Source organism: Euphorbia lathyris, chromosome 7, assembly GCF_963576675.1.
Source record: "Euphorbia lathyris chromosome 7, ddEupLath1.1, whole genome shotgun sequence".
In the NCBI taxonomy this organism is placed as follows: domain Eukaryota; kingdom Viridiplantae; phylum Streptophyta; class Magnoliopsida; order Malpighiales; family Euphorbiaceae; genus Euphorbia; species Euphorbia lathyris.
Genome location: NC_088916.1, coordinates 43,110,796 through 43,123,451, shown reverse-complemented (window position 1 = coordinate 43,123,451; position 12,656 = coordinate 43,110,796). Strand labels below are relative to the sequence as shown.

The following is a 12,656-nucleotide window of genomic DNA, read 5'->3' as shown; positions in this document are numbered from 1 at the left end:
CTTATTTACATCGACATCTTATTTTTATTATATTATATAATAGGTGGGGAGGGGGTAAAAAAGTAAAAGTTGAGGTAGTGTAAAAGCTGGCAGATGAGTATGCATGTAAATGGGCTATGGCTAATTAACACAGAGTTTTAAATATGATATTTTCTTTATTTAGAAAAAGGTAAGAAAAGCAACCCCACCACATTTGAAAAGTTTGGTGAAATTGAAGTTGTTTATATTTTTATTTAGAGAATGAATGTGAGTGCTCATGGATCATGGATTTTATTCACTCATCATTGCTGCATTATTCATTTTAAGAAAATTAAATTAAAGAAAAGAAAGAATCCCTTCAACCAATATTCATTCATATGCATATGGATCTCGAGTCTTTCTTTCTCTTTTGAAAGTTAGGACCAAATCATTCGCATTTGAATATCTGTCTCCTCCACTACTTCCTTTCATGCAAACCTCCATGCAACTCACATATGTATATATATTCCCCTCTCTTAAACATTTTTTCAAAATAAATACATCATTTTAATCTCACCACATAATAAAATTATCTTGTGAGATTTCATCTATTCTATATTTCATAATAATAATACAAAAAATGGACCCTCCAATTTGTACCATGTCAATCAAGGCCGGTCCTGTCAATTTATGGGTATATAACCCTAAAAATGATTCAATCAGTCTTTATTGACCAGCCTAAATTAAAAAATGCGGAAAAACTACTTACTAATTGGAGAGATAGTGACATCTGGAACTCATTATCTGCACATGAGATTATTCGTCTCTTCTTTCTACGCCCGGGAGGTGAGGGGTTGTGGTTCCTTACCTAAATCCACAATATATGTTTTACCTTACAAGAATTATGGCTCAAACTGGTACATTCACAAAGATTATGGTTCATCCCACCTTTACTAAGGTCATTCCACATTCCAGCTAATAGTCGAGTCCTTGGAAATTAGATACATGGCTCCCCATTATTATCATCATGGATTTAGATACACACGAGATTTTTAACACCGCCATAAGGGGTAGGAATCCAATATAAAGAGGACATGCGTTCATACAACCGATCAGATACGGACTCAAGGAATAACAAAGTCGCTACACATAAACCCTTATTGGAAAGGTCATATTATTCTATCTATCAACATGTAATGAGATAACCACCGGGTAGAAAGTTCAAGCAACTTCTTTTACCGGTGGAAACTCTGGTAGAAAGTTCAAGCAACTTCTGAAATCCTCCATATAGATGATAGTTATATGAGTTTGTCGGTGGAAGCTCTTGGAATTGGTTTCCCATCTGTGATTCTTCTCTTACCGACACAAAACATTGAATTGGTGTTTTAAAGTTGGCAATAGCCATCTCTAATGTTATTGGGATGGGGGTGGTTATATGCCCCCATCATCAAACTAGAATGATGATATATTAACTCTTCATTTTTGATATGGTAATAGTGTTCTCCGTCCTCGAACTATTTCTCACACCACTAGCTGCATCAGAGAATATGATTATGGGATGTAATCCCAGCCCTTATATAACCTCATTGACCGGGGACTGCACTCCGATCATGAGGTTGGTAGATCCAAAGGGGACCTCTGTCGTGTTTCATATTTAAGAAGCTATTTTGGACAGCTCGATGGAGAAGGTGTTTGAATCCTTTGGTCTCATGTCCATATGGACACTTGAAGGAACTTTTAAATGGATTGTATGAATATGGGTTGAAGAGGGATGAGAGAGCGATTCTTGTTGGCATATGTCTCTTAACTTATGCTGATAGCATCGAAACCCCATCACCATTCTGGATGGTTTCAATCAGATAACAAGCCAAGTGGAAGATATATAGTAAACATATTTCAGCATCACCCATAACATCATACATGTAATCGTTCATTTCAAATCCACATAACAATATATATATACTCAATGAGTTATAGTTTCCTAAACAGAACATCAAACATAAACATGCTTCAGACACATACACATACTCAATTAATTCTACCTTCCTAAACAGAACATCAAGCATAAACAAGCCAACATGCTTCATACACATACACATACTTAATCAGATAATAAGCCAAATGGAAGATATATTGTAAACCTATCTCAGCAGCACCACCCACAACAACATCATACATGGAACCAATCAGTTCAAACCAACATAACAATAATATATACTGAATAAGTTAAAGAAATCTTCTCATATGCTAAAGGCATGAACTGATTGACAATCTCTTCAGTCAGTCTTCCCATGTACTTAAGCTTTCTTACTATCCATGTAAATATTATGTTCAAATAAAAAGGAACCAGACGAGTTCATAACATTTTCAGCATCAGGCACTGTATTTCCCTAGGTTAAAAAAGATAAAAACCCAAGTTTTTTAGCAGTGAATCTAACAATGAATACAATAAAATCAGTGTATCTAAGCAAGAGATCTAACCCTTTCAACGATAGGTCTGAAAATCAATAGCTCCTTATTCCAGTTGCTGAAATCAACATACACAAAAGTAAATCGGATGAGGAAAAGATAGAGTAAGGAACAATGAAACTCTAATACATCCAGGAACGAAGAAAATATGGCTTACCAGTACCGTGTTTCGAGCTCACTCCTAGTGATTGCATGTAGAAAACAACCATAGAGATAGAGAGGGATGAAGATTGCGTAACCTAAAATGAGGTTTGGGATGAGAGAAAGAGGTTTATATATGAGCTGAAATTTCAGTCAAATGGTCGAGCGCCTAAATTTGGTATATGGTCGCGTAAGTGAAATTTCATTTGCCGTTATTTTTCCGCATACAATGATAGTCATTTATTACAGGTGTCATTTGATGAGCAAGTGAAATTTAATAAAAACAAGCGTTTTCTTTGGATGATAGGATTGTGAATCGAGTGCGTTTTTAATTATGCCTTTAGATGACATAATGTTAAAATACTGTCACAAAAAAAAATTTAGATGATACGAAAACAGATATCTGTCATTTATCTTGTGTTATGTGAAAGGGAAAATGACATACTGTAGAAAGACCTAAAGGATGATATTTGCATATTATTATTTATTAATTAGTTTGTCTTGAACAAATTCACAAAATAAATTATGACAAAGGAGTACTACATCTGGAATAAAAGAAATTTTTTTATTTTCTTTTTTGTTTAAAAAAATAAGAAAGAGGAATATGAAATAGCTTTTGGAAATGAGAAAATTAATGAAAACGAAAAAATACATATTTACACATAAAGCATTTCCATTTTGGGAGGGGTTGAGTTGAGGGGGGCCTTTGATAATCATTCCAGGAATATATATGAAGTTTATTACAGACCCACTTCTCTCTTTTTGTCTGCAACCCCAACCCCAACCCCAACCCCAACCCAACCCTCCCTTAAAAAGCAATATACAAGTTTTCTCTCCTTTTCTATTTATGTTACACTATCATACTATACTATACTATACTATATATATAATTTTTTAATTCTTTTAGACTATCACTACAACGACTTCCACATACCTGAATATTTCTTTTTATTTATTTATTTATAAGAGTATTAATCATATTTGTATTAATTAAGTATGATATAAAAGTCAAAGCACATCTGCAGAAATTACTGTTGTATAAATATTTTTATATTCTTCAAATTTTGTGAGTAATTAGAAAAAGAAATGGAAAATGTAAAGGATGGGCCAGGAAGGAAGAAAACAAAATTTCCAAATACTAACTATAAGAAAATAGTTACAGAATTTCTGTTTGGTCCAACTAGTATTGTTTTGTTCAGTTAGTGTTTTAATTAAGAAAGGGAAGATGTGACATCAAGTGCAGAAAAATCAACGGTAGATGAAGGAGCAGTGAGGGAGAAACGGTGACAGTCAGCTAGAGTGAGTGGGGTAGATAGGTTTTGTCCCATTAGTGAAGAAATGAAAGCTGTGAACCAAATTGGAGTTGAAAATGAAAAAGAAAAAGAAAAACAATAGATTTAAATTAGATATCAGAGTGACACAGAAGCAGTACAGAGTCCTGTATGAAGTGACTGGATGGATGGATAAAGATGTCTCTGCCCGTCAAATCTATCTTAATTTTTATTTATTATTATTAATAAAGCTACAACCAGTTTTTTTTTGCTACTGACAATCCTCTCCTTCTATTGGCTACTTCCACCTCCACTAGATTCAACGTACACTGAACAAGGAACCATTATCATCAATTCATAATGGATTGGGTTTTTACATAATGGATCTACGTTTTTCCTAGGGTTTAAGCCCTCCTTCCTTCCTTCTAAATTAAGGGTCTGAAATTACTAGATACATAAGTAAAAATCCAAATTTAAATATTATCTCAAAGTTTATAATATTTAATAATATAGTCCAAATTTCATAAATTTTTAAGTATATTAAAAGTCATTATATTTGTAAACTATTAACAACAACTTTAAAGTTAAATTAACATTTATATTTTAAGGGAAGATCTATATAGTATTCCACTTCTAAGAACAATAACAACTGTAGGAATTACCTTCAAGGGAATATTAAAAAGTCGTTTCCTTACCATTGAGTTTACATAGGGGCAAAAGTTTATTCTCTATAATACATTTTTTAAAAGTTATTAAATTTTAGGAGGGTTTTCTAAAAGTTAATCAATTTTAAGAGGGTAAATTGGTATAGTCATCAATTTCAAAATATAACATAAAACATAAAATATAGACAATTTTACATTATGTTGCATCTGTGGTTATTATTATCAGTTTACAGAACTTTCTAACTTTGAATTCCTTGTTGTTGAAATCCAGTGCATTAATGATGAGATGATAATACATGGTAATTTAAGAGGTCATTTTTACCCTTAAAATGTTTTATTTAAAGGAAAAAAGGAAAAGGGTAAGGGGGGTTTGTTTTGTTTAAAGAGAGAGAGAGAGAGAGAGAGGGGTCTTTCTCAAATACATTACATTAGATTAGAATACACAGATCCCTATGGAATGCAGGGATGCTCCCCAGCATTAGCATTGCTTGCGAGAAATTCATTCCTTTTGCTTAGTTTAAAGAGACCATTTTTGTTCTTTTTTATTACTTAGAGACACATTTTTATGGGAGACTCCTACAACTTAGAAGAAGATAGATAACAAGACTCAGTAAATAGTTTCTTCTTCTTCTTCTTCTTTTTTATTATTGGTCAGAGGCCATATTTTCTTGCGAAGACTCGTAGTAGTTATAGTTTGCTACACAACAAAAAACAAACTAAAAATCAAAGCTTTTCTTATAGATTTTGGGGGTATGATTAATTTATTTCCTTCCCAATGATTGCTTTTGTTCGTTGCAGGAACTAACAAAAGGAAGAGAAAGCAAAGGAAATAATAAGATGAAATCCATGAATGATAATAACAACACTAACTGGTTGGGTTTCTCTTTGTCTCCTCAAATGAAAATGGAGATTCCTTCTTCTGAATCTCAACATTACCATACCATGTCTCAGCCTCCTACTGTTCCAACAAGTTTCTATCTTTCTTCTTCTTCTCCTTTCAATACTTATGGAGTTGGAGATAATGTTGGGTTTCACTCTCCTTTATCTGTTATGCCTCTCAAATCTGATGGCTCTCTTTGCATTATGGAGGCTCTATCCAGATCACAGCCTGAAGGTTTGCTTCTTCTTCTCCTTTCTCCTTTTGTTACTTCTTCTTTGTACATATATATAAATGGTTCATTTTTTTGGTGTTTGAAGGAATGGTGTCAAGTTCATCACCAAAACTGGAAGACTTTCTAGGAGGTGCAACTATGGAAAGTCATCAGTATGAAAGGGAAAGAATGGCTTTAAGCTTAGACAGCATGTACTATAATCATAACACTGAGCCAGAAACACAAAGGCAGCATTCTTATGACCAGCATTTTACACTTCAAACCCATCAATACTATCAGTATGATGGAATGTATCATTCTCCTCTAGAGGAAGCAACCAAGGAGACGGAGACACAGCTAGTTGAGATTCCTCAAATGGAAGATGAAGGAATGCCATGTTTCAAAAACTGGGTAAGCAGACACTATGCAACTCATAATGCACTAGAGCAGCAGCAACATCAGATGAATAGCAACATGGTTGATGAAAATGGAGCCTCTGGATCTATTGGTTCGATGGGGTGTGGAGATCCTATACAGTCACTTAGCCTGTCAATGAGCCCTGGCTCTCAGTCCAGCTGTGTTACAGCTCCTAGGCAGATCTCACCTGCTTCTTCTGAATCTTTGGCTGTAGAAACTAAGAAGAGAGGCTCTGCAAAAGTAGGCCAAAAGCAGCCTGTTCATAGGAAGTCTATTGACACATTTGGCCAAAGAACTTCACAGTATAGAGGCGTTACCAGGTTTGAAATTTGAACTAAACCCACTTTAATTTGATTTTAAATCCTGCAGCTTATTATGTTTTCAACAGACATAGGTGGACGGGTAGATATGAAGCTCATCTGTGGGATAATAGCTGCAAAAAGGAAGGACAAACCAGGAAAGGAAGGCAAGGTATAATGCATTTACAGTATATGTTTGGAAGTATTGCAAATTGGTCCCTCTTGCCCTGACTTGTGTTTTATTTCATGTTCATACTTGCTGTGGATTCCATTCACATCAATGCTTCAGTTTATCTTGGTGAGTTTTCTCTCTTTTATCTTTCATGGATTAAAATTACCTTGATGTCATTTCTAATTTAAGTTTTTACCCATTGGACTATTATTGCCAGGTGGATATGATATGGAAGAGAAAGCTGCAAGGGCATATGATCTTGCTGCCCTCAAGTACTGGGGCCCTTCTACCCACATTAATTTTCCTGTACATTTCGAAACCCCTTTCATTCATTTCTATAATCTTTCTTAAGATATATCTTAATCTCATTTTTCGTTTTGTTTAGCTGGAAAATTACCAGAATGAGCTGGAGGAGATGAAGAATATGAGCCGTCAGGAATATGTTGCTCATTTAAGAAGGTAAAGACTAAATTTTTAGTTAATTACGAGAATGATTAGTTACTTAATTGTTGTTTTCCTATTTGTGTTTGCAGGAAAAGTAGTGGGTTCTCTAGGGGAGCTTCAATTTACAGAGGAGTAACAAGGTTTTCATTAATCATTTTTTGCATTTTTTCACAAGAAGCCAAATTTTTAATAGCTAAAAAGTGAACTCATTATTCTAATTGTCATATATGTTATGCAGACATCACCAGCATGGAAGATGGCAAGCAAGGATAGGCAGAGTCGCCGGAAACAAGGACCTTTATCTAGGGACTTTCAGTGAGTTCTTTTTTAATTTCATAGATTCTTCTTCATATTCTGATATCAAGTTCAAATTTTGATTGGAATCTTTCTGTGTATAAAGCTTATTTTTCTATGACATTTGCTGCATGCTGTCTCCACTAAAGACTAGTAATGCTTTTATAAGGCTGATGATGGCCTTCTACTTTGGGACTGCACAATGCATGCTTATGCTTATGCTTCTGATTTTCACCCACAATCTAACTTTCTTAAAAGCTGTTATTTCCCCCCTTTAATATTGATAAAAGAGGAATCAAAGTAATTTTATGATTAAAAGCTACAACTTTAATGCTAATTAAGTTTGGTTATGTTGGTGAATAGGCACCCAAGAGGAAGCAGCAGAAGCTTATGACATTGCTGCAATTAAGTTCCGAGGAGTGAATGCTGTGACTAACTTTGACATAACAAGATATGATGTTGAAAGGATAATGGCAAGCAATACTTTACTAGCAGGAGACCTAGCTAGGCGAAACAAGGAGATAGAGTCAAGTAGTAATACTAATGTATCAGCAGCCGAGTTTGAAAGCAATGGAGAAAGAGATACAACAGTTCAACAGATTGAAACCAGCAATGCATCAAACTGGAAAGTGGCTCTATATCAGTCATCACAGAGTCAGGAAAACCCGAATTCGTCGTATTCAATGGCAATGCAAGATCTTATAGGGGCTGATTCGGTGAATTCAAGGCAGCAAGTGATGGATGATACATCAGGGACAAGAGCAGGCGTGACTCATTCATCAAATACATCATCATTGGTGACAAGTTTGGGAAGCTCAAGAGAAGCAAGTCCAGATAAAAGTGGGACAACAATGTTATTTGCTAGACCTCCATTAGCATCAAAGTTCGTATGCCCAACAACTGGTGTTGTTACTGCTTGTCCTAATTGGTTTCAATCAGCATCCCAGCTGAGGCCTGCTGCTGCTATGTCAATGTCTCACTTGCCTCTTTTTGCTGCCTGGAATGATACCTGATGGTGCACCCTCATCATGGGGGGGACAAGTAGGATTATTATGATTTTGTTATGTTGTTAATTAGAATGTTAGTGGAGAAAATTGCGGATTAACAGGTGGGGGGCCAACTATCTTTTTTCTGTAACCCAAATGCAAGAAAACTTTTGTCAAATATGGATCTTTTTGGCTTCATATTGGAATCATGATTTTTGCAAAATGGAGGAGGGAATTAATATTATATTTTAAGATTGGGGTAATCATTATAATTCTATTCTATGATATGATGTTTGCATTATACCAAGTGGACCTTTTATCTATTATATTCAATCTTATCTAGCTACCAACTTAACATTTAACATCTGGTTGTTTTTGTTTATTGTTATCATTTCATGTAAATATTATTCTCGATTTTTTTTTGATTTATCGGTTTTAAAACATGTATTAGAAATATATTTTATTAATATATTTCAAATCACTCCTCTTCAAATCTAATTGCTTCAATCGCCATTATATAGGGTTGTTTTTTCCACAAATTTCTACTCCGACGCAACTCTTTAATTTATAGGATTAGTAAAGAAATATTTGGATGAAAATAAAAATATAATAATGTTAGAAAATATAAATAAGTTAGTGTTAATTGGTCCAGAGATTTCGTTAAAGTAACCTTTAAAAAGCGTTGATTAGGTGAAGCAGAAAAAGATATGAATAATGGAAAAAGGGAATAAGTTTGACGAAAACAAAGATATGTTAGAATTGCAGCCATCATTACGATCTAAACTGTTTTTAAAGGCAAACAGACATTCCCCACTTCATTATTCAATAAAGGCGGGGAGATGAGATGAGATGCTCGAGTGTGTTCATATTTTAGTTACCACTTTGTCTGCTCCTCTTCTATATTTAATGTTAATGTTATATGCTTCAAATTTCTTTACCTTTTTCTAACTAAAAGCGATTCCATGTCCGTGGATATTCTAATCAATATTATCACAATTCTTCCTCGTGCGGACACAATATTCATTATAATCTTAACTTTTCTATATGTTTTGCAAGACTATACTATTATTTACTCTTTATCCTTTTTTAAATGGAATGGAATACCTAGGGATGCAAGTGGGGTGGGGATTCCCCGTCCCGGTCGGTGACCCGCCCTTACGGGGACGGGGAATCACCGATAAGAATCCCTATGAGACAGAGATGGGGATAATTTTATGCCTCGTGACAGAGATGAGGTGGGGATGGGGAATGGTATATTTTTTCTTACCTAAACTAAACTAAAGGCATACATTATTTGGAACAAAACCTAAAATGATTGCCATTAACTCATCGATATGTGCATATGACTCAGGGATGTTAAAGGCAAAGCAACCCATGACAAAACCTCGACCATTCCTGAAAATACCTACAGCACCAACGACGCCAGGCGCTCCTTCTGCGGCCCCATCCGTATTGACCTTTACCCAATCCGACGGTGGCGGACACCAGCGCACAACCATGTAATTCGGTTCCAGAGGGGGTCTAGGTTGATTCGAGGAAGAAAGAGCCCATTTAGGTTCATTGATGAAATATATCAACCGACTACAAATAATTTGGATTAAAGGGAGTGATAGGGCTCAAAACCCCCTATCTTTAGGTACGGTTTTAGGACGGTTTTTTATTTACTTTTTGCTAATAAGCGAGCAATTCTCGCATTTATATGCATTTGTGTGTGTTAGTTAGAATTTGTATATGTTTTATTTACTTTTGTGGTTTAGACTCGTTTTCTGATCATTTTTAGGCAAATATGGCCAAATTAGCATGTACGTTAACTTTCGATTATCTTTTATGGCTAATTGATCCGCCAAAAGTCGCACCAAACGTAGTATTTACTCAAAACAAGCGTTTGGTGGGTCAATTTAGCCTCGGAACTAATGTCATTTGGAGTTTGCGTGCGTGTGCAGGTCAAAATAGGAACGAGTTCGGGCAAAAATCACATCGCGGGAACACCCGACAGTCACGCAGCGCGTCTGGGCATATCGCTCATCGAAAACTGGCCCTTAGGGGCCAGCTCACCAAGCTAGCCCTCAAAGGCCAGCTCGGGCGAGCTGGAGGCCAGTTCGCCGAGCTGACCTGCGGGAAACGATATTTTGACTGATTCCCGACCCCATGATGCCACGATTGACCCCACGTCTTCCCACCTGTAAAAGGAAACAAATTAGGTCAGAACGAGGGCCTGAACCGCAACTATAAATAGAACTCTTAGTTTCAATTTGTAGATATCTTTCATTACTGTAAAATACCTTAGCCTTCTCCCTTGAATAATCCTCTCCACCTCCTCCATCTCCTTCAACCTCCATTGAAGAACCTTCGAAGCTCCGCTCACCGAGGATTGTTCAAGGTCTGTCCTTAAGACCTAGGAAGTCGGCTGCAGGGTAGACAGGTTCCCTGAAAGGGATTTTCTCATCCTTTTTATAATTTGTTTAGCCCTTGATACAGTCTATGAATCCTAGGCTAATTGTATCCATGTAACAATGTTTCTTCATCTTTAATAATATTTTAGCTCTTGTTTTGTTCAATTGGTTTGTTTATTTAATCATTGTCTTACGCTTTATTCGATTGGTTTAACTCATTCATAAGTCCAAAAATTTAGTTGACACATATTGTGAGCTGAATCTGACCTAGTCAGAGCCTAGGAGATTGACGACCTCTTAGTTGATTAAGCCCAAATTTCTGAGCTTTAGACCTAGTTTTGGCCTTACAAGGGAATCACACACTAGGGGCTTCAGAAGGATAAGTAGGGTTAATCGCCTCGAATACAAGTGACTTAGATTAGGTTCTCAATCAATTGACCTAACAATCTATTCTCATTATTATCATATCACTCCCTGTTTCTTTAGGTAATTTCATTAGTGAAAGATCACTTAGGAGTAGTATAACTTAGTTAGGAGTAGAATAATTTAACTAGGAGTAGAATAACTTAAACAAAACCAAATCAAACCCCCCCAAAGCCTAGATAAGACCACACGACCGAGTAGCTTGATACTTGCAGCAGTAAATCCTGTGGATTCGATACCTGGACTTGTCCAGATTATTACTTGATAACGTCGGGGTCCACTTATCCCTTAGTGAGTCTCAACTGTGAGGCGCATCAGGGAGCTCCTGTTCAAACACAACCCGATTCCGAATAAACCAAATGAACCAAACAATAGAAATTGCCAAAAAATTCAGAATTTACGCCTACTCAGTCTAAGCCGGACCGCTCGAATAGTTTGGAATAAATCCAGAAAATCAACAGCGCAGCAGCGGTCAATCGCAAACAAATCAAAAATAGCATTTCAAATGTTCCTCGCCACCCAACACGTAACCAAAAGATGGTCCAATGTCTCGATATTGCATTTGCACAACTTGCACCGTGAAGCAATAGAGAAGCCACAAACTTGGAGATTGGTCTGAACCAAGAGTTTACGGTGCAAAGCTAGCAACAGGTCACTGAACGCCGGGGAGGAACAAAGGAGTTCCAAACCAAATGATTCCAATGAACCACGACATCAGAACTGAGATAGCTGTAAAAGTCTTTGGTAGAAAATTTACCTGACACAGAATGTCTCCATATACAAGTATCAGTACCATCCCAATTCCTCTGAACCTACAGAATCCGTCGCTGCACCTGATCAGGAAGGCGCTCCAAGTTGACCCAGGCTTCATTCGATCGGAAGTTACTCACCGACTCAAGGAGATTACACTGACCTTTAATCGGGATGTCGAGTTGGGTTGCAACCGAGGGTGATACCCACAAGTCCATCCAGAAATTTAAACTGGAATTATCACCGAACCACCACACCACATTCTCTCTTACCTGATCATACACCCGCCTCACAGACAACCAGACAGAAGAGTTAGAGATGTAAAGACTAGGCAAGCCCGCTTGAGTGAGAAAACGAGTCCTTAGAAGTTTAGGAATAAAGCATTGCCCTTGAATTAACTCCCAACTGAACTTTTCGAGAAGAGACGGATTAAAAAGATCAATGTTTTTAATTCTAAGCCCCCCGCATTCGTGTGGCCGACAGTAAATTCTCCATGCAACAGTACCAATCTTGCGCTGATCTCTGTTACCCGTCCATAGAAAATTCCTAATGGCTTTATCAATCTTTATAATAAGCGATACATGCCATTTGTAAATAATAAAGGAATGGATAAGGGCACCCGTTAATGCAGATTTGATAAGAGTTAACGTACCAACTAAAGAAAGCGATTGCCCTTTCCAAAGGCTGGACTTGGCCAGAAAGCGATCAACAATGGGCTGTAAAAATCTTGCTTTTGGCGCCCCTTGGAAAAGCGGAACGCCTAAGTAGTTGAACGACATGTTAGCTCTCTGAATTCCTAGGATATCCACAAGTCTGTTCTGGCGTTGAGTACTGATGCAAAAAGTAGACCTCAGATTTATCCCAATTTACAGATTGACCCGAA

General features: G+C 36.6%; 1 protein-coding gene across 1 annotated transcript; it reads left to right on the top strand.

The window, feature by feature from the left end:
• Window positions 1–4,894: 4,894 nt before the first annotated feature.
• LOC136235905 (AP2-like ethylene-responsive transcription factor ANT) lies at window positions 4,895–8,542 on the top strand. Its single transcript, XM_066025988.1, has 10 exons — window positions 4,895–5,114; window positions 5,303–5,618; window positions 5,702–6,332; window positions 6,401–6,483; window positions 6,601–6,609; window positions 6,701–6,789; window positions 6,869–6,942; window positions 7,017–7,067; window positions 7,166–7,242; window positions 7,585–8,542. The coding sequence occupies exons 2-10, from the start codon at window positions 5,342–5,344 to the stop codon at window positions 8,232–8,234; spliced, it is 1,941 nt and encodes a 646-aa protein (XP_065882060.1). The 5' UTR covers window positions 4,895–5,114; window positions 5,303–5,341; the 3' UTR covers window positions 8,235–8,542.
• Window positions 8,543–12,656: the final 4,114 nt, after the last annotated feature.

Coding starts and splice junctions, on each gene's coding strand:
- LOC136235905 (XM_066025988.1), top strand. CDS start 5,342: ATGAAATCCATGAATGATAATAACAACACTAACTGGTTGGGTTTCTCT. Junction 7,068..7,165: donor ATTTACAGAGGAGTAACAAG/GTTTTCATTAAT, acceptor TATGTTATGCAG/ACATCACCAGCATGGAAGAT. Junction 7,243..7,584: donor CCTTTATCTAGGGACTTTCA/GTGAGTTCTTTT, acceptor GTTGGTGAATAG/GCACCCAAGAGGAAGCAGCA.